The sequence below is a fragment of the Gigantopelta aegis genome, chromosome 7, assembly GCF_016097555.1.
Source record: "Gigantopelta aegis isolate Gae_Host chromosome 7, Gae_host_genome, whole genome shotgun sequence".
NCBI lineage: Eukaryota > Metazoa > Mollusca > Gastropoda > Neomphalida > Peltospiridae > Gigantopelta > Gigantopelta aegis.
This window is the reverse complement of record NC_054705.1, coordinates 34,966,994-34,990,651: the sequence shown is the minus strand read 5'-3', so window position 1 is coordinate 34,990,651 and position 23,658 is coordinate 34,966,994. Positions and strand designations below refer to the sequence as shown.

General features: G+C 39.9%; 1 protein-coding gene across 1 annotated transcript in view; it reads right to left on the bottom strand.

Moving 5' to 3' along the window:
• LOC121376891 overlaps positions 1-23,658 on the bottom strand; it is a 109,143-nt gene that overhangs the window by 52,683 nt on the left and 32,802 nt on the right. The window contains exons 2-11 of the mRNA XM_041504674.1: positions 17,511-17,823; positions 13,633-13,734; positions 11,557-11,642; positions 10,136-10,203; positions 8,329-8,516; positions 7,011-7,100; positions 5,009-5,248; positions 3,483-3,614; positions 2,176-2,415; positions 850-1,002 (exon numbers count right to left, since the gene is read on the bottom strand). Of these exons, the coding sequence (XP_041360608.1) occupies positions 850-1,002; positions 2,176-2,415; positions 3,483-3,614; positions 5,009-5,248; positions 7,011-7,100; positions 8,329-8,516; positions 10,136-10,203; positions 11,557-11,642; positions 13,633-13,734; positions 17,511-17,823 (1,612 nt within the window). The remainder of the gene's footprint in view (positions 1-849; positions 1,003-2,175; positions 2,416-3,482; positions 3,615-5,008; positions 5,249-7,010; positions 7,101-8,328; positions 8,517-10,135; positions 10,204-11,556; positions 11,643-13,632; positions 13,735-17,510; positions 17,824-23,658) is intronic.

Genomic DNA, 23,658 nt, shown 5'->3' with positions numbered 1-23,658 from the left:
TATTGCTTTTGCATTAACTGGGGTGGCTGGAAATTACAGACGGGGTATAAGAGAATTTGGCTCCGCCCACAGGGGTATAAGGGATTTGTCCAACGGCAAACAACCAATGAGATTAAAGAATTTTACATGAAGGCGAGATAATGTTCTATGTCTCTTCAGTCACTGACTAAAAATATAGGTCACGTGACATAAGTCTGATTCGACTAGACTAATTTTCAATAACATACTGTCTAATAGACAATCTTTCGTAACACTTAGTATTTAAAATATTTTATTCAGTTTGCAAACAAATATGACAGCCATGTTGATAGCCTGTCCTCATTAGCTGAGGTTATATACATGGCCGCTGTGTATAGCCACTTACAGCAATCTCCAATATGGTTGAATTCATGGAATTCATCCTTGTATACAATATTTAGCTGTATGTGAGTTCGGTAGTCGAATGGACCTGAACGCCAAAAGATCCTTATAAAATGTGGCATCAGGTACATGTAAGTACAAAGAAGGCTGTCGGCAGTACAAATCAAAAGAGAAGAAGTGGTCAGAATGATGGGAAAGTGTTAAAAAGGCCTTGCATATTATATTACAGATAGTATAGTACTAATATCATGTTGCTAAAGAAGATGAGAAATGGCAGGTGCGTGGCACAGATAGCCACAAGAGACAAGCATGTTGCGGTTGGAGAGACAAGGACTGGAATGTGGAGGTGAACAGCAAAAGAGAAGTTGAAAGATAGGGGGAGCTGTCAGATTGCGAAGAAATGAGATGGAATACAAAGGAGAGAAAGGAAAGGTTGGATTAAAAAATAAATAAATTTTTAAAAATCAAGTTGAAGAAACCCGACAGTACTTGGCTCTGCAGTTGTGGTAGACGGTGTTGTAACAGTCGTAGTTGGCGGTGGCGACGTTGGCAGCAGATCTGGTGGAGGGACCAAGCAGTTGTCCTGGGGGAAGGTGTCACAGAAAAAGAGTGACACGTTCAATCCACACTGGGCATCCAGTGCTACAACAAAACATGACACCAAATCAAATTCCATAGATGACAATACTAACATATTTTATAGGGTGCATACCACCAAATCAAATTCCATAGATGATAATAGTAACATATTTTATAGGGTGCATACCACCAACTCAAATTCCATAGATGACAATAGTAACATTTTATAGTGTACATACCATTAAATCAAATTCTATATATGACAATAGTAACATATTTTATAGGGTGCATGCCATTAAATCAAATTCCACATATGACAATAGTAATATATTTTATAGGGTGCATGCCATTAAATTAAATCCCATAGATGACAATAGTAACCTATTTTATAGGGTGCATACCACCCAATCAAATCCCAAAGATGACAATAGTAACATATTTTCAAGGGTGCATACCACCAAATCAAATTCCATAGATGACAATACTAACATATTTTATAGGGTGCATACCACCAAATCAAATTCCATAGATGACAATACTAACATATTTTATAGAGTGCATACCACCAAATCAAATTCCATAGATGACAATACTAACATATTTTATAGGATGCATACCAACAAACCAAATTTCTGGGGCTAGCAATTTTTAAATGAGGTTTTGGCCATATAATAAATTAAATTAAATATATCTGCCAAATTCAACTTGGCAAATGGCAGAATTCAGGGTTTCAAGCAGTCCTATTTAGAAGTCCCCTCTCCCTCCCCTACCACCAGAAATCCTAGATCCACCTTGAATATATTGTCTGGTATGAGGTTATTTAAGGTATCACATTAAAGGAACATTTCTGAGTTTGCTGCAATTTTTAACATGTTATCGACTAACAGAGACTTTTTAATGATTGTAATTACATATCAAATATATTTTTTCTGCATAAAATATTAGTGGCTGTATATTAAACGTGTTCCTGATCGTTCTAATATTTGTAAGTTAAATTTCATTTTATTTCCTAAAATATATTTTTTCGTACGTACGGAATTATTTGAAAACAAAATCCAGTTTGGGCTTCTTACAAATATTAAGATGACCAGAAACACATTAAATATACAGACACTGATATTCTAAACAAGAAAATACATTTAATATGTAAGTTTAATCGTAGAAATATTTTATTAGTCGGAAAAATCTTACAATGCAGCAAACTCAGGAATGTCCCTTTAATTTTACAACTCTTACTTTGGCAAACATTCCTGCAAGGAAGCAACCGCTGGTCCTCTGGTCCACATGTAGGAAAATAAATACCACAGAAGTAGAATTCAGTCAGCTTCGAACAGTTGGCGTGGACGACGCTATCGGAGTATGACTCTAGTTCCTTGATTGCATCACTCAGTTTCCGGTTCCCACCATAGTTCGGCAAGTATGTGTAGTTGAAGCCCAGTTGATTGCACATTCTGTAGTCGAGATTCGAACACGTATCTGAAAAGTAAAACCAGTAAATCTATGTGCAGTCATACGTTTGTGTACTGAGCAGTGACAGGACGTAACCCAGTGGTAAGGCGCTCGCTTTGGTGCGCGGTCGGTGTGAGATCGATCCACGTTGGTGAGCCCACTGGTATATTTCTCATCCCAGCCAGTGCAACACGACTGTTATTGGTATACCAAAGGCTGTGGTATGTGCTATCCTGTCTGTGGGATGGTGCATATAAAAGATTCCTTGCTAGTAATGAAAAAAAAAATGTAGCAGGTTTCCTCTCTGACTATATGTGAAAATTACCAAACGTTTGACATCCAATAGCCGATGATGATTAATAAATCAATGTCCTCTAGTGGTGTCGTTAAACAAAACAAAACTTTATATACTGATGGTCACGCGAAATATATGACTTGAAAGTGCCAAATGTTTTCTAGATTAAAACACATGCCAGGCTGAAATATTTAAGATGGTATTTAAAAAAGAATTAGCACCCCGTAATACTAGGGTTAGGGCTAGGGTAAGTGTTAAGGTTTGATTTAGATACTGATCAAGTTTGTTTTGTTTAATGACACTACTAGAGCACATTGATTTATTAATCATCGGCTATTGGATGTCAAATATTTGGTCATTCTAACATATAGTCTCAGGGGGAACCCAGTAAATTTTTATTTGCACTTTCCTACAGACAGGACAGCACATTCCATGACCTTTAATATACCAGCAAACAAACAAAAACTAAAACTAAACTAAAACTAAACTAAAACTAAACTAAACTAAAAACTAAACTAAAAACTAAACTAAACTAAAACATTCGGGTGTATCCTCTGTCACCACCATGACTGGAAAAGTAATATCTAAATATCTAGCTGTTTTATATGGTGAGACAAACGCGGTCAGATACTTACATGCCGGTGGTGTTGTGCTTGGAGCGGTGGTCGATACCGTGGTAGTTGGTGACGGTGTTACATAATTTAGTCAGATACTTACATGTCGGTTGTGTTGTGGTTGGAGTGGTGGTCGATGTTGTGGTAGTTGGTGACGGTGTTACATAACTTGGTCAGATACTTACATGTCGGTGGTGTTGTGGTTGGAACGGTGGTCGATACCGTGGTAGTTGGTGACGGTCTCTGGCAGTTTGGCTTGTTGAAGTGATCACATTCCACGGAATACAACAAATCACCTTTACAGTCGGCATTAAATTCTGAAGAAAACAAAACAAGCATTCTGAGAGAACTGCTAAAACAATACATGTCCCCTAATGAGCCTAACAAATTTTCATATCTCCTAAATTCAAGGGCCATAACTCTGTGAAAATTACTAAAATCACCATGAAAGTTAAACTTGATCTGTAACAGCTATATACAAAATTCCATGCAATAGTTTCAGGCATTGCATAGACACATAGACCCGGATCCCAGACACCAGACCCCAGACACCAGACTCCCACCCAGACACAGACCCCGGACCTGGATCCCGGACCCCAGACCCACACATCCACACCCACACATCCACACATCCACATCCACATCAAGACCCAGACCCACACCCACACCTACATTCACACCCACACCCACACCCAAACCCACACCCACACCCACACCTACACATCCACATCCACACCCAGACCCAGACCCAGACCCACACTCACACCAAAACATCCACATCCACATCCACATCCACATCAAGACCCAGACCCAGACCCACACCCATACCCACAGACCCACGCCCATACCCACACATCCACATCCACATCCACACCAAGACCCACACCCACATCCACATCCACACCAAGACACAGGCCAAGGCCAAGACCCAGGCCCAGACCCACACCCAGACCCAGACTCAGACCCACACCCCCACACCCACACCCACACCCACACATCCACATCCACACCAAGACCCAGACCCAGACCCACACATCCACATCCACATCCACATCCACATCCATATCCACATCCACATCCACATCCACATCCACTTCCACATCCACACCCACACCCACACCAAGACACAGGCCAAGGCCAAGACCCAGACCCAGACCCACACCCAGACCCACACCCACACCCACACAAACACAAACACCCCAACAACTATACCCACACCCATACCCACACTCACACCCAGACCCACACGCACCTAAACACCCCCACGACACCCACACGCACAAAAACACCCCCACGACACCCACACAAAAACCCACACCCAGACCCACACCCACACCCACACAAACACAAACACCCCAACACCTATACCCACACCCATACCCACACTCACACCCAGACCCACACGCACCTAAACACCCACACGACACCCACACGCACAAAAACACCCCCACGACACCCACACAAACACCCACACCCAGACCCACACCCACACCCACACAAACACAAACACCTATACCCACACCCATACCCACACTCACACCCAGACCCACACGCACCTAAACACCCCCACGACACCCACACACACAAAAACACCCCCACGACACCCACACAAACACCCACACCCAGACCCACCACACCCATCACACCCACCCACACACCCACACCCACATGTCCACACCCCGGTGTGTTTTGGCCCTTATTCTCTACTCACCCTCACAGACGTCGGGGCACGGCTCGGCGGGACTGAAGTTCTCGTCACACTCGGGGAACCAGATCCCACACAGGTAGAACAGACTGACGGCCGAACAGTTGGAGCCCAGTGTTTTGTTGTTGAGAGCCTCAAATAGCGGGATCGCGGCCGCCTCGTTCCGGTCGCCAAACTTGTTGGGGAAATACGTCATGTTGTAGCCCACCGACCGACACCGCTCATACTTCAAAGGATAGCACTTAGCTGCAGGAGAAAGTGAAAGTGTGTGAGTATTTTTAACATGCCCATATACCACTAAGGTTTCAGGCATGTCTGTCGTGGGCCAAGTCTCTGGATAGCCAGTGGCTTGGTCCAGGACAGAAAGTGAAAGTGTGTGAGTGAGTATTTTTAACATGCCCATATACCACTAAGGTTTCAGGCATGTCTGTCGTGGGCCAAGTCTCTGGATAGCCAGTGGCTTGGTCCAGGACAGAAAGTGTAAGTGAAAGTGTGTGTGTGAGTATTTTTAGCGATGCACTCAACACATTTTATTCACGGTTATATGGTGTCTGACATATGGTTAAGGACCACACAGACATTGAGAGAGGAAGAAGGAAATGTTTTTATTTAGCGATGCACTCAACATATTTTATTTTAGGGTTATATGGCGTCGGACATATGGTTAAGGACCACACAGATATTGAGAGAGGAAGAAGGATATGTTTTAATTAACGATGCACTCAACACATTTTATTTTAGGGTTATATGGCATCGGATATATGGTTAAGGACCACACAGATATTGAGAGAGGAAGAAGGAAATGTTTTATTTAACGACGCACTCAGCACATTTTATTTACAGTTATATGGCGTCGGACATATGGTTAAGGACCACACAGATATTGAGAGAGGAAAAAGGAAATGTTTTATTTAACGACGCACTCAACACATTTTATTTTACAGTTATATGGCGTTGGACATATGGTTAAGGACCACACAGATATTGAGAGAGGAAGAAGGAAATGTTTTATTTAACGATGCACTCAACACATTTTATTTTACGGTTATATGGTGTCGGACATATGGTTAAGGACCACACAGATATTGTGAGAGGAAGAAGAAAATGTTTTATTTAACAACGCACTCCACACATTTTATTTTACAGTTATATGGCATCGGACATATGGTTAAGGACCACACAGATATTGAGAGAGGAAACCTGCTGTCGTCATTTCATGAGCTACTCTTTTCGATTAGCAGCAAGGGATCTTTTATATGCACCAACCCACAGACAGGATAGTGCATGCCACGGCCTTTGTTACACCAATTGTGGAGCACTGGTTGGAACGAGAAATAGCCCAATGGGTTCACCGACGGTTGTTTAACAAACACCATTAACTACAGCACATTGCTATTAATTTTTGCCGTCCAGTTTTTAAAACCCTAACAGTGTATACTTCAAATCATGCAATTTGTGTAACCGTGCCTTTAATTATAATTCAAAAATTATTAGAGACAGCAGCTTTAAAATTTAATTATGTGGCTTATTAATACAAACAAAGTACAAATGTGTATATTTCAAGTCGTGCAATCTGTGTGACAGTGCCTTTAATTATTTAAAATATGCTAGACAGCAGCTTTAAAATTAAATTAGGTGGATGCTTAAAAAAAACAATGTACACATATGTATATTTCAAGTCTTGCAATCTGTGTGACAGTGCCTTTAATTATTCAAAATATGCTGGAGATGGTAGCTTTAAAATTGCATTAAGTCTTTGCTTAATACAAACAATGTACATGTGTATATTTCAAGTCATGCTATTTGTGTAACAATGACTTTAATTGTTACAAAATATGCTAGAGATGATAGCTTTAAAATTGCATCAAGTCGCTGCTTTATACAAACAATGTACATGTGTATATTTCCTGTGTGATGGTGCCTTTAATTTTTTTTAATATGCTACAGACAGCAGCATTAAAATTGCATTAGGTGGATGCTTAATACAAACCAGTGATATACAATTTACCTGATGATGGTGTTGTTGTCGGTGATGTTGTGGTCGACGTTGATGTAGATGACGATGTGGAGGCTGATGTTGATGTAAGTGGAATGTAATCTGGATGATAAAGATCACAAATATTTTTAAACGATATACACTGAAACTCCTTTAAACCGGACATCCACGGAACTAAGTAAAAAATGTCCAGTCGTAAGAGGTATCCGGTTATAGAGTAGTTCAGTACAAGACTGATACTTAAGAGGACTATAGAAAGTGCACCTTTAATTTTTTATTCATACAGACCTCAATAGTTCACAAATTAACTGAAGAAAGGAAATGTTTTATTTAACAACACACTCAACTCATTTTATTTAAGGTTATATGGTGTCAGACATATGGTTAAGGACCACACATATATTGAGAGAGGAAACCTGCTGTCGCCACTTCATGGGCTAGCAAGGGATTTTTTTATATGCACCATTCCACAGACAGGATAGTACAAACCATGGCCTTTGTTACATCAGTTGTGGAGCACTGGCTGGAATGAGAAATAGCCCAATGGTCCCACCGACGTGGATCGATCCCAGACCTACCGCGCATCGAGCGAGCACTTTACCACTGGCCTACGTCCCGTCAACATATCAGAACAATGAAGTCGGATTGACAGAATCTAAATTTGTTGACATTTTTCTCCTTAAGTACAATACTAAATATTCCTGCATTTAAGCGCCTACAAGAAACATTGTAGCTGTAAACATGTGTGTCATTTGTTGTGTTGTTTGGAAATAATTAACCTACAAGACCAATGTTGTTACAGTACAAAATGATTAACATTTATTTAGTTTAATGACCCGACTAGAGCACATCAGGTGCGGATCCACAATTTTTTGCAGGGGGGGTTCATATGTAACTAATTTAATGAAAAATATTTAAGAGTGCCAATTTATTCATTACACTAAGTGAAAAAGAAATGTTGTCCTGAGCAAGGGAGGGGAGTCAGGACCCCCTTGACACCCCTCCCCTCTTTAAATCCATGCCTGCACATGGATTAATTAACCATCACAAATTGGATGTCAAACATTTGGTAATTCTACAAGGTAGATTTTTTCCATTAGCAACAAGGGATCTTTTATATGCAGGTTGCCACAAACAGGACAGCACATACCATGGCCATTTATAACCCACATAGGACATATAGAACATTACACTGGCCAAGCCAGGATTTCATATTGGAGGGCCACCTGGTGTATTTTTAATGCCGAGTATTCGTTAAACATTCATTCTGCTCCTGCATAAACTATAAATTCCAGTTATGTAAAACACCATTTCTGTTGTGCACACTCACCAAAGATGTGGATGGTTTCTGGCTGTATGGGAAGCGAGGACTTTCCCCTGGCCACCTGCTCTCTGAAGAGGTTTTCGATGATGATAGCATATGCAGCGTTTAATGCCATTGATCTCGTGGTGGTTAGCGGGATTTCTAACAGCTTAGACGTGAAAGACAGGGAAAACGCTACGTACATCTTGTCATACCTGGGGAAAACAAACAAACAAACAAACAAATAAACAGGTGTTGTAAAGTAGAGCATCTTCTATAAAAGGAAAGAAGGAAATGTTTTATTTAACACATTTTATTTATGGTTATATGGCGTCCGACATATGGTTAAGGACCACACAGATATTGAGAGAGGAAACCAGCTGTCGCCACTTCATGGGCTACTCTTTTCGATTGGCAGCAAGGGATCTTTTATATGCACCATCCCACAGACAGGATAGTACATACATGTACCATGGCCTTTGTTAAACCAGTTGTTAAACGACACATTCAACACATTTTATTTAAGGTTATATGGCGTCAGACATATGGTTAAGGACCACACATATATTGAGAGAGGAAACCTGCTGTCGCCACTTCATGGGCTAGCAAGGGATTTTTTTATATGCACCATTTCATAAACAGGATAGTACAAACCACGGCCTTTGTTATACCAATGGGAATCGATCCTAGATCGATCAAGCACCAGGCGAGTGCTGTACCACTGAGCTACACCCTGCCCCCGTATCTTCTGTAACACAATAAGGTGCTATAAGGAAGTATAAAGCCGATAGCTTAAAGTCACAGACCCTAGTTTCAACCCATAAAAACAGACACTAAGTTTTGTTAATCTGAAAAACATGTAACATTACAGAAACAGTCTGTGATGTTGAAACGGTGAAATACCCTTAAAAATAGACTAAAACTGGACTCCATTTAACCGTTACTTCTTAGACACACGTGAGTATGAAAATGCATGTTGTAGTATTAGACACATGAACAGCTCTTATCTTGATGTTATCCTTCTTGCATTTGCCAGTGATCGGACTGTTGGTAGTACTAAACCAAATAACTTCCGGCTGGGTCAGAGTTTGAGGTGGACCGAACTTTTGATAGAGAAGTTAACACCACATATCTTATGATTGGTGATAAATGTGAGTGTGTTGGTTGTAAAAAAAAAAAAAATGTATGCAATTTTATTTCATCTAGTACCACTGTGTTAAGTAGCTTGAAACATGTATGGGGTACCTGTAAAAAAAAAACGCTACCCGTTATCTCTGAAATGAGCAGCTTGACCTCTAATTTTTTCTTATTCACTTTAAGGGTGAGGGGTGGTAGTATCTATATCTGTGGTGTTTATGTTGATTGATACTCTGTAGATAGGACTTTTAGCCACATATGTTACTATTGTCGTCTATGAGATTTGATTTGGTGGTATACACCCTAATAGTGAAACTAAAAACTAGGTTCTGTCCCTTTAAGACGGTAACAAGATATTTTCAATATATATACAAACATAAAACAAGATTAATAATAGTACTTTGCTTTTCATTTTCATTTACTAGGCCCACTGTAAAAAAAAGAAAAAAAAGAGGTCAACAGGGTACCTTGAAGGACGACGCATCTATATATTCTTCATAATATAATCTACATAATTGTAAATAAGGGTTATATAAAGTACTATTAAACAAAATAAGTTTGGTATTGGAAGGCTGTTAAAACGAAAGTAGTTCCAGTTGTTAACTCATTTGCATAATAATAACATGGATAATTTGCATAGCCTCAGAATATTTTAAGTGAGAAGGCTAAAGGTAAAGAATTTTACAAACATACTTACTTGTAGTCAGTAACTTTGGATGAGGAATATGATTTTTCTAATGATGTATTATATACAATATTTCGCATCTAAAAGAAAGGAAAAACACAACAGATAAAAAGGTAAAGTTTGTTTTGTTTAATAACACCACTAGAGCACATTGATATATCAATCAAAATAGCTATTAGATGTCAAAACATTTGTGAATTTTGACATATAGTCTTATAGAATGAATGAATGAATGAATGAATGTTTAACGACACCCCAGCAAAAATACATCGGCTATTGGGTGTCAAACTATGGTAAATGCTAAACATAAAGTGATGATTAACATCAATATAAAAATTCAAGATTTAAATAGAAACAGTGTAAAGAACTGTGCAAAAATACAAATATAACAGATAGATACTGACTTTTACTCAAAATTTCAATTTTGTGCTGTATTGGCCATTCTCAGAGAATGTTACACCCCTGCACCATGGTGAAGTTACAGCACACGCAGGGGCATAGTCTTATAGAGGAAACCCGCTACATTTTTCCATTAGTAGCAGGGAATCTTTTATATGTATCATCCCACAGACAGGATAGCACATACCACAGCCTTTGATATACCAGTCGTGGTGCACTGGCTGAAACGAGAAATAGTCTAATGGGCCCACCAATAGGGATCGATCCTACACTGACCGCGCATCTAGCGAGCGCTTTACCACTGGGCTATGTCCAAAGTTGCACAAACTTGTCGGAATATTTGCCTGACAATAACGTTATGGGGTGGAAATCAGGGCCCAATTTCACAAAACATCGTAGGCCTAGTTTTGAACGTAAACATAAATCTACGACTAAACCACAGTTCATGTTACTAATTAACAGTAAAACAAATATAGTCGGAATTAGGCTAAGTTACACATATTTCATTTTATTTTGTCATTGAAATGTTCCTGCTTCTGTAATGTCGTAATTTTTCTGCGTCAAATAGATTGTCAAACACATGTAAACGAATGGTTACAGCTCTATAGTCCGAAGGTTCAATGGTCCGAAGGTTCAACCCTAACCCTAACCCTAGGTTCAGCAGTCCGAAGGTTTATAGACCTAACCCCGGACTACTGAACCTTCGTACTACAGAGCAGTTCCCAAAAGGAATGGCCGGTATAACTGCTAAGTCGCAGACGTAGATAGCGCTTGTTGGAAATACACCGGTAGTGACGACACGCTAGGCATTACAGTGCTCTATATTTATCATGTTGGTAGCCCTCTGTTAAAACTGATGTAGCATAATTCACAAAAACAGTGACGCAATTACCAATTAATACGATTTATTTGCCACTGTTTACATGTAGATAAACACGTTTGTTTTCCCTCCTATTTCCGTTTAGGCATGCGTATACTAACTTTACGTCTGTTACTATATTTAGCGCATTACGTAATTTTTTGCAGTTACTTACGTCCTTTGAAAAATTGGAGTTCAGCTCCTGCAGTGAGCCTTTCCACAACCTGGTCAGGTTTAAATCGCCATTATAAATTAAATAGGCTGCAAAAGAAAAGCATTGAATTTCATTTTCATTTATTCCATACTTATATGTATAGTTCTTCTCACAGTGAACCCCTCCCCCCCCCCATACTATGGAAGTTACTACGCTATTCATTTCTGACCTCATTGTTTTCAAAATTGCACACAAAAATAGTTGTTGTTTTTTAATTTTATCTACAAATTTTTTTTAAACAAAAATTAAAAATTAAAATTAAAAAAAAAACTAGAATGGGACGGACTATAATTGATTTGTTTAAGTTATGCTTGTGGCATGTCAATGCAGGCCCATATGAAGGATACCTGTATAGTTGGTGAGGTGTGGGGGACACATTATCTAATGGAGGGACAAATAGTATGTAGTGGGGTAGTCTATGGTGGACCCGATTAATGTTGTTTTTTTGTTTTGTTGGTCTTTTTGTTGTTGTTTTTTTTACCTTCACCCCTCTTATTTTAGGCAAGGTACGACCCTTACTATATTAATCACTTAATGAATCACATCCTTTGGATAATGAAACATGACAATTATTGAAATTACGCTTCTCATACGCCAGATCGCCTGTTTTAACACGAGTGTCGGTTTTTGTAACCTTTCGATATTTAGTCTGTGACTAGTGCACGCGGAGGAATCTGGGCGTAGTGGTATCAATAAGCAAAATGGTTTTAGCAGACGTCGGATGTCACGTGATGGAGTATGGCAAGCTCAGCACGGTCGTTATTGTCCGATTTACTAATGAAATGGGATTTTAGAGAAAGTAATAAAATAATGTAATTTGAGTCTTTTCTTTTTAATATAGTTTTCTCCCCCACCCCAAATATATTCAGTGCCTTTCTTTCTTTCTTTTTTGGCTCTTTTTTTCCTTCTTTTTGGGGGGGAGGGTGGGGCTGTGTATTTTTTTAATTGTTTAATATTATTATTTTGTTTTGTTTTTCTTTCTTTCTTTTTCTTTTCTTCTTTTTTGTTTTTTGGGGGGGGCAGTGGCGGATCCCGAAAATCCATTTCGGGGGGGGGGGGGGGGACCAATGACAAGGCCAGACTTTTTTATTCGTTCTTCCTCAGATTCTCCAACGTAAAAAAAAATGAGGGAAAAAATACAATAAAAATATAACAATCGCAAAATTTAGGGGTGGGGGCGGGCCCCTGCCAACCCCCCAGATCCGCCGGGGGGGGGGGGGGGGGTCGGTAAATTTTCATTGGTTGCCTTTTTCACCAGTTGGTCCTATGTGCCCTTTTTCCCCTTTTACATATTACTGGATGAAGTCGCTTCCAAACCAGCGTGAGACCACCTATATAATTATGGGTGCGAATTCGAATCCACTGAGCCGAATTGAACGCGAAAATTGTGGACATGCAACGCGAATTCAGACACACACACACACACACACACACACACACACACACACACACACACACACACACACACACATAAACATACACATACATATATAGGTAGGCATACACAAAACTATTTAGCAATCTGGCGAAGTTTTAAAGGTCTGAAAAAAAGGCATGGCCTTGTACAAGCAGATGTGTAACCAAAAATAGAGTATACTTAAACTAATAGTAGATCTATAAACAACACACTGTTTTTCATTAGACTTTTGGCGAATTAGAATTAGCATACATAAAAATACGTACCTACAGTACATGGCAATGGAAGTAAGGAAGAAAATGTTTAATTTAACGACGCACTCAACACATTTTATTTACGGCTATGATCACATAGATATTGAAAAAGGAAACCTGCCGTCGCCACTTCGTGGGTTACTCTTTTCGATTAACAGCAAAGGATATTTTATATGCACCATCCCACAGACAGGATATCACATACCACGACTTTTGATATACCAGTCGTGGTGCACTGGCTGGAACGAGAAATAGCCCAATGGACCCACAGACGGGGATCGATCCCACACCGACCGCGCATCAAGCAAGCGCTTTACCACAGGGCTACATCCTGCCCCAAACACTTGCTAAGGTTTAAATACTCACGTGATGGTGATGATGTTGATATACTTGATGATGACGCAGATGATGATGATGATGTGGACGGAGGTATACTGGATGTTGCCTCTGTTGGTGATGATGATGAATCTGGAAAAGTAAGGTAACATGTAAATAATACATTATGACTTGAGGTGCTTGCGTCGCAGGATCGAAACACCTCGGTGGATGCATTCAGCTGATTGGGGTTTTTTCTCGTTCCAACCAGTGCACCACAACTGGACAAAAGCCGTGATATGTGTTATCCTGTTTGTGGGGAAAGTGCATATAAAAGATCTCTTGCTGCATTAGGAAAATGTAGCGGGTTTCCTCTGATGACTGAGAATTACAAAATGTCTGACATCCAATAGTCGATGATTAATCAATTAATGTGCTCCAGTGGTGTCGTTAAACAAAACACACAAAACACACAAAAAAATAATACATTATGACGCGTATCCCATATTAGCATTGGGCTATTTCTTGTTACAGCCAATACACCACAACTGGTATATCAAAGGCCGTGGTATGTGCCACCCTGTCTCTGGGATGGTGCATATAAAAGATCCCTTGTTACTAATCCCTTGTCAAAATTATCAAATGTTTGACATCCAATAACCGATTATTAATAAGTCAATGTGCTCTAGTGGTGTCGTTAAACAAACTAAACATTTTGTCTATAGGAGGACAGCCATTCCCAAGAAGATCCTTTAGGCCTACTGGAGATTTCATCCCTCTTGCACTACCAAAAAGAGGACTGTCACTCAAAGACTAGTTTACTAAATCAAAACTAGCACCGGACAAAGCTCATTAGAATAAGTACAGCTGTAATGGCATGCACTCATGAATCACTGTCATAACAGTGGTGATATCAGGTGTACGCGAAAGATGAGCATATCCTGCCTCACGCCGATAATACCGTTGCGCCTAACGTTAAATTGATAGAACACGATGTTACCAGTCAAATACTATAGTTCGCGAGCACCCACCCTCCTGCATACGCCACTGGTGGTGTGCACGTGTGTGTATGTGTGTGCTGGCCTACGTTCAGCCAACCGTTTTCCGCAAAACGTTTGCAAACTATTTTGACTGGTTCCTGAAGTGTTCATTCGGTTTAATATGTACTGTAATAATCAGTCTCTTAGCTGTAGCAAATGTCAGGCAACATGATCATAAGCGTACGAGACAGGGGAGCGGGGCGGAGACAACTACACACACCCACCCCATAGACAACTACACACACCCACCCCATTTTTAAGGATATTTCCTGTTTTAACGTCACAGACTCTTCTTTCACTCTATTGTAACTTTATCCAAATGAGTTACATGTTTGTAAATTAATTAAACTTGGTGTCCATTTTTTACGGGTTGAAAGAAAGGTATGTGCCTTTAATGTTAACAAGTTATACAAGTTTTCAAAATGCATGCTCTCCCCTGTCAACTGCAGTCTAACAGATGGCACTTCAAAACTGTCTGCCATGAAATAATCACAGTCAAACAGCGGACTACTTGCGCTGATATACATGTTTATTTCCGGATTTCGGTCAACCAAATGGGAAGATCACAGGGCTGCGTTCAGCTAGACCGAGCGGGAAAACGTCCGCTAGACTGGTTTATGCGCTTGACGGTAAACCAAATGGCCACGTTGGGAACCAATCAAATAGTTCGTGGACGTTAACGAAACGTTTGTTGGACATGGGGCTGATCTGTAGCCAAACGGCTGGCTAAACTTGTCCCTGGCGCACGTTTTCAGGTAGTATTAAACCAAATAACTTCCGGCTGGGTCAAAGTTGGAGGTGCACGGTACTTTTGATAGAGAAGTTAACACCGCACGTCCTGTGATTGGTGATAAATGTGATTGTCTTGGTTGTAAACAAAATTAGTTTCTTCTGGGCAAAAAATATATGCAATTTTATTTAATCTAGTACCACTGTGTCAAGTAGCCTTGTGCTTGAAACATGTAAAAAAAAAAAAGTACTCAAATTTTGTGCGAAACAAGGGGTGTTGTAAAAGAAATCTGGTAATACCGAAAATGAGCCGTGAAAGGTACCATTTTTTCAGTTAATACTTTGAGGTAGGGGTTGTAGAACTGATATTTATGGGTCATAGTTTGGTTGATATATTGCATATAGTGGTTTTAAACACAAACTTTAACATGGTCGCCTATGGGATTTTATTTGGTATAGTACAACCTTCATACTTAGGTCACGTCGACCGTCGAGTCTGCGTCAATCGACAGGTGTATGCTTATCGTTAAAGGGGCACTCTCTAGGTGACGTCAGAAGTAAATGTTTGTTTTGTTTTACGACATCACTAGGACACACTGATTTATTAATCATCAGCTATTGGATGTCAAACCTTTGGTAATTTTGACATACTGTCAGAGAACCCGCTACACCTTTCCATTAGTAGCAAGGGGTATTTTATATGCACCATCCCACAGACAGGACAGTACATACCACAGACTTTGATATACCAGTCGTGGTGCACTGGATGGAGCGGGAAATAGCCCAATGGGCCCACTGACGGAGATCGATCCGAGACCGACCGTGCATCAAGCGAGCGCTTTACCACTGGGCTACCCCCCCCCCCCCCCCCCCCCCAAATCACATAATAAGTCCCCTGGGGTGATTCGATGTTACAACACAAGCGTCGCAGACTAGCGCTCTACCGACTGAGCTAGATTCGAACTTTCCTCCGTCAGAAGTAAAATGTAAACCACTCGATCATGCCAACGTAATTAATGGCTTTTGACAACGACTGCTCGGGCCTGACATTGAACAAGACATGCATAATAGTTTCACATGAGAAAAACATGCTGCTGAATTGTGCAGTGTGACGCAGAGGAAAACGAAAGGAAAGGAAAGGAATGTTGTTGTTTTTAAAGGGACACTCCTGACTTTGCTGCATTGTAAGATGTTTCCGACTAATAAAATATTTCTACGATTAAACTTACATATTAAATATATTTTCTTGTTTAGAATATCAGTGTTTGTATATTCAATGTGTTTCTGGTCGTCTTAATATTTGCAAGAAACCCAAACTGGATTTTGTCTACAAATAATTTCATACGTGCGAAAAACAATATTTTAAGAAATAAACTGAAATTTAACCTAGTACAAATATCAGAACGATCAGAAACACATTTAAAATACAGCTAATATTTTATGCAGACAAATATATTTGATATGTAATTACAATCGTTAAAAAGTCTTTGTTAGTCGATAACATCTTAACAATTGCAGCAAACTCAGGAATGTCCATTTAACATAAGCCCCTGCGCAGTTGCTAATTAATACATCAATTCAATGGATGTCGGTGGGAGGGTTGCTTTTTTTGTAGTTTCTGTTGTTGTTGTTGTGTATGTTTGTGTGTTTCTCCCTTTTTGGGGTGGTAGCAGGCGTGTGGGCATGGGTGTGTTTCGAAAGCTTACCCCGCCACACACATACACTGCTCGAGCTCCCTCCCCAATACATTTTTTGTGTGCGAAGTATGTCTCGACCCGACCCAATAAGCTTTGCTCGCCACAATATATTCCCCACCCCCACCCCCACCCCTTTTATTATTACCTGCCTTGGACAGAGCCTGCCTTGGAAAGAACTTCGTGGCGAAGTTAAATGTTGTGCCCACGAAAGGCACATATTTCTGATGGAAGCACGCTAGAAATGTCCCACACCCATAGGGCCTACCATTTATTATTGTACTGTAAAAGTATAGTCTAGAATATTAAAAAAATTAATTTTAAAAAAAATCAAAAGAGAGTGATTTAGTTGGGGGATTGGAGGGTGGGTTTGTTTTTGTTTTTTGGGGGGTTTTTTGGGGGGGAGGGGTCCTCTCGGTTTGGTGTGGGGGGGCAAAAGGAAAAGACAAACTTTTTTTTTCTTTACCTGTTTGAGTAAAAATGATAGCACATGCTGTCCCAACAGCTAATCCAATAAGAAGAACACAACCAAGAATAATTAATATCGCTTCCCGAGTCCTCAGCTTTTTCCAAAAGCCGCTTGGTTCGGCAACGATCGGTTCGGCTTTTCCCGGAACCCTAGCGGCAGGGAATTCCGGATCTTCGTTGAGCGCTCCGTTGGATTTCTCGTACGTGAAGCTGCTGCTTCGGAGCCCCGCCGGTGACGTTCGGTTGTTGTCGTCAAAGAAGTTGACGTTGATCGTTGACGGAGAGAGATCATCGCTGGTTGATCGGAATTTCTGAAAATTATTTAAAAAAATATATATTTATTATATAACATTTAGTGAAATATCTTAAAATATCAATGAAATAAAAGTGTTATCAAGTCATTCAGTGACGATGATACATTTTAGAGTGAAAATTTCACTATTTCACTCTAAAATGTGTTATCGTGACTGTAGAAAGTGTTATCTTCAACGTAAGAAATCCGGAACTACTTTGCTGCTGGCATTTTAAAATAAAGGTAAATTGCCTTAAGTTATAAAAAATAAAAAATAATAATCATGGTTTTTTTGGGTCAAATATGATTTATATCTCATCTCGTGAAGTTTGCAATCATATAACACACGTCGCGCAAGCACGACTTGTGAGATATGATTGCAAACTTCACGAGATGAGATATAAATCATATTTGACAAAAAACAACAACATAAAAATATCCACTATATATTAGCTGCGATCAATGACGTAGCCTGGGGATGGGTAAAGCCATGGGAGCCATGCCATGTCTGTCCAGGATAGTTGGTTAGTTGTTAGTGATTAGTGAGAGAGAAGAGGGTGTAGTGGTCTTACACCTACCCACTGAGTTGTTAAAACTCGCTCTGGGTGGGAGCCGATACCGGGCTGCGAACCCAGTACCTACCAGCCTTGTGTTCGATGGTTTGGCCACGACATCACCGAGCTCGAGGCCAGTCATCACACCTTCTTTTTTTTCTCCTAGAAGCCCAAACTGGATTTTGTCTTCAAATAATTTCGTACGTACGAAAAATAATATTTTAGGCAATAAAATGAAATTTAACCTAGTACAAATATTAGAACGATCAGAAACACGTTTAATACACAGCCAGTAATATTTTATGCAGAAAAATATATTTGATGTGGAATTACAGTCGTTAAAAAGTCTCTGTTAGTCGATAACATCTTAAAAATTGCAGCAAACTCAGGAATGTCCCTTTAACAGTACGACTCTCGGAGTACTTCGGTTTATTTATCGTCGGCCCGTTTGCTTGTATTCTTTTGTTTGTGTACCTTCTTGCTTGTTTTTTCTTTGTTTGTTTGTTTGTTTGTCTGTTCGCAGGTTAGTGTGTTTGTGTTGGGCTCTTCGTTGTTTTAATGCTTTCCAAGTTTCAGACATACAGAACTTTTCTATTTTGAATGAGAGAGAGATATCTACTCAGGCCCGTAGGCCTACATTGAGGACGAACATGTTTTTCTGTCCTAATCTATTACCCTCCCCCCTCCCCCTCCGACACACACACCACCCACCCATAACACACCCCCTCCAGATATGGTTCCTATGGGCCTGCTACTACAAGCACAAGGTGTCATTCAAAGAAGAAAGAAAGAAAGAAAGAAAGAAAGGAGGAAGGAAGGAAGGATAACACGAATGAATTAATTTAAAGATCAGGGGTCAATTGTTCAAACGTTTGTGAGTTTAACCAGTGGTTAAAATAAATTTTCAAAATTTCAATGACTGATTATTCAATACAAATAATAATTGAAAACACTATATGTTTAAACTTGATTTAGAACAACGAAAGCTATTCATCCATTCATAAACAAATGTAAAGTTTATTTTGTATTCGTGCAACAATGGGGCAGGACGTAGCCCAGTGGTAAAGCGCTCGCTTGATACGCGGTCGGTTTAGGATCGATCCCCGTCGGTGGCCCCATTGGGCTATTTCTCGTTTCAGCCAGTGCTCCACGACTGGTGTAACAAAGGCCGTAGTATGTACTATCCTGTCTGTGGGATGGTGTATATAAAAGATCCCTTGTTGCTAATCGAAAAGAGTAGCCCATGAAGTGGCGACAGCGGATTTCTTCTCTTAATATCTGTGTGGTTCTTAACCATATGCTTGACGCCATATAACCGTAAATAAAATGTGTTGAGTGTGTCGTTAAATAAAACATTTTCCTTCCATTCATAAACAAATGTAAAGTTCATTTTGTATTAGTGCAAAAATAATTAAAAAGTAAAATATTAAACTAACCCAGGGGTAACTTATGCCTAAATATGCCTTGAAAAGTTAAAGTTTTTTGTAGCACATTGATTAATTAATCATCGGCTATTGGGTGTCAAATATTTGGTAACTCAGCCGCAATGAAATTATCGTATATGGTGTATATTCCCAAAACGCAAGCCGCAGGTCGCATCAGACGCAACAGTCGGACCGCACGCACGCACGCACACACCGCATCCAATCTATATTAGCCTTAAAGGGACATTCCTGAGTTTGCTGCATTGTAAGATGTTTCCGACTAATAAAATATTCCTACGATTAAACTTACATATTAAATATGTTTTCTTGTTTAGAATATCATTGTCTGTATATTCAATGTGTTTCTGGTCGTCTTAATATTTGTAAGAAACCCAAACTGGATAATTTCAAATAATTCCGTACGTACGAAAAAACTATATATTTTTTTTAATTACCCCCCTCCCCACGGCGGCAGTAAAGGGTGGAGTGTTTACAAAAAACTATGCTATTACTGGAGATATATATATATAAAAAAAAAGGACAAGATTCTCTACCCCCCTGCCCCCCCCCCCCCCCCCCCCCCCCGGAGGGTACGGCCCTGCATGGGTGTTCATTCAAAGCTATAAACTCCAGTTGCGTATTTATAAAATAAACTTTAAAGGCATACTGTCACAGATTTAAGGACCTCATTTCTCTAAAAACTGATAATAAATGATAATTACATTAATGTTTGGAAACCAAATCTAGCTATCACATCACCATAACTGAACCATGATGGAGTAAAATCCATGTCAAACCTCTTGGCGATATTAGCTTTTGAATTATGGACCGTTGCCATAATTCAATTATTTTTTACAAAATATCATTAGTAAGTGGAGTATGGTGGTTACATAGATGTTTGAATAAAGTACATTTAGGGAAAAATCAAATTTATATTTGTTTAGGTAATACTTTGTTTGGCCATTTAATAGGTCAGTGGTCTGTGACAGTATGCCTTTAAAAATAAATACTAAAATAAACATATAATAATAAAATGTTTTGTTAATATGTAAATTTGTTGAAAGTTTCATATAAATACGGACTACAGACACATTGTCGAAGGTGAAAAAATGCGTTGAAGCGTAACGAAGGAGAAAACCGGTGACGGTGGTGCGCACGTAGGTTGCTTCTCTTTTTGTTGGTAATAGAGATAAAACTGCATTTATTAAATGCACAGGTAATGCAAAGAGACGCAGAGATGCAATATCCTTGCTACTGTCAGGGCACGTTAGGGACGCCTGTAATCAATATTTCGTTTACGGTTAATAAGGGTCCACGCGCTTAGGATTTAGACACATGGAAGAAAACAACGGCTTGTAGACCACCCCAATCATCTATCTATATCCTCTCTCTCTGACTCTCTCTCCCTCTCTCTCTCTCTCTCTCTTCTCTTCTCTCTCTCTCTCCTCTCCTCTCTCACCCTTTTTTTTATATTTTCATGTTACCCCAAAATTATATGACTCATGCCACAGTGGTTGTGCCCCCCCCCCCCATCCATCAACACACACACACACACACACACACACACCAAGACACACCACACATCACACACCCACACACACACACACGCCGCCAATAGAAACACAAGGGAAATGTTTTATTAAGGACACACAGACAGGACAGGCCGAGTGCACAAACTACGAATATTAAGGTGCGAATATTACCCACCTTTTAAAAAAACCATTTTATGTCTTCTTGTGTTTATTGTCATATTGTTTTCAGTCGGTTAATATTTTTAAAATAATATTCTCATGTAGCTTTGGTTTCATTCGTCTTCTCGCTCTCTACTCTCTCTCTCTCTCTCGTCTCTCTCTCTCTCTCTCGCTTCTCTCTCTCTCTAGGTCTTATCACGCTCCCACTTTTGTAGATATCCATCCCTGCACGCCACGGCGAAGCGCACACAAACAAACACAAATTTCTCTCTCTCTCTCTCTCCTCTCTTTCTCTCTCCTTCTCTCGTCTCTTCTCTCTCTCTCCTCTCTCTCTACCCCTTTCCCTCACTTCTCTCTCTCTCTCTCTCTCTATCTCTCTCTCTCTCTCTTCTCTCTCGTCTATCTCTCTTCTCTCTCCGCTTTCTCTCATCAGTCCTGTTTGGAAAATCTTGTTTGTTTAGGGATATTATGCAGTATTAAAAGATCCCCCTCTGTTATTCGCTAGAGTAGACCGATAATCTATATAGGGAGACAACTGGTTCCTCTCTACATATCTTGACAAGTGTCGACATAAACCCATATAAGACACCAAATCGTAGACACCCCCTTCTCTTCTTCCTAATCGTCGTAATTTTTAAAATGTGCCTGAGATAAAACATTCCTTCATTTCCTTTCTTTTAGTTTGTCTACAGTTGAGAACCCGCGACATTCACAAATTGATAAAAAAAAGCTCACATCATAAAATTATTCCCGTCTGGTTTATTATGAACGCCATTGGGTCAAGTAGATCTCAACAAGTAATTTTCCTAAAACCTTTCGGTATTCTTCTTTTTACTCTCTCTCTCTCCTCTTCATCCTCTACTCTTTATCTATTCTAGTCCTATCGAGAGCTCTTCTCTCAAAACCCTCTCTCTCTCTCTCATCTCTCTCTCTCTCTCCTCTCTCTATCTCTCTCTCCTCTCTATCTCTCTCTTTTTCTCTCGCTGCTATCTCTCTCTCTCGAGGGTGTTGTACGTGTGGGTTTTATGTGTTTATGGAATATGCATATTGCATACAAATGGTTTTCCTCTCTACATATATTGAGCGACTGTCGATGTAACCATAATGACTAGACACCAAATGTCGAAACCCAAAACCCCCCAAGTTTAAAAATGTGCTGAGGATAACAAACATCCTTTCATTTCCTCTTTGTGTCTACAGCGAGAAAAAACAGGACATCACAAATTTGAGATATCTTCACAAACCTCTAAAATCTCCTAAAAGATATTTACCCGTCGGGTTTATATGAAGCATTGGAGTCAAATAGCTCCTCAAAACAAGTCATTTTTCTAAGCCTTCGGTATTCTTCTATCATTTATGACAATCTCATGACGAGGAGGGAACAAGAGAGAGGAACGGGTGAGTCGTTGAAGAGTAGTTATCAACGTTTATCCTCTCTCTCACACTCTCTCTTCTTCTCTCTCTCTCTCTCGCTCTCTCCTCTCTCTTCTCTCTCTCTAGCTCTCTTTCTCTCTCTCTCTCTCTCTCTCTCTCTCTCTCTCTCTCATCTCTCTCTCTCTCTCTCTCTCTCTCTCTCTCTCCCTCTCCCTCCCTCCCTCCTCCCTCCTGACGATAACCGTTGGTAGAATTACACTCAAGTTTAATAAGGATGAAATTATATTTTGCATTAATAAAATATGGTGTCATCCTGTCCGTGGGGTGGTGCATATAAAATATCCCTTGCTACTAATGACAACATGTAGCGGGTTTCCTCTCTAAGTTTACTGGTATATCTTAGACCTACCAAATGGTTGACATACAATAGCCGATGATTGATAAATCAATGTGCTCTAGTGGTGTCGTTAATCAAAACGATTAAAACTTTAGCTTTAATAAAATATGAATAAGGCTGGTAGGTACTGGGTTCGCAGCCCGGTACCGGCTCCCACCCAGAACAAAGAAGAAGTTTGTTTTGTTTAACGACACCACTGGAGCACATTGATTAATTAATCATCGGCTATTGGATGTAAAACATTTGGTAATTCTGACTCGTAGTCATCAGCGGAAAACCGCTACTTTTTGTCCTAATGAAGCAAGGGATGTTTTATATGCACTTTCACACAGACAGGAAAGCACATACCACGGCCTTTGTCCTGTTGTGGTACACTGGTTGGAACGAGAGAAAAAAAAACAATCAGCTGAATGG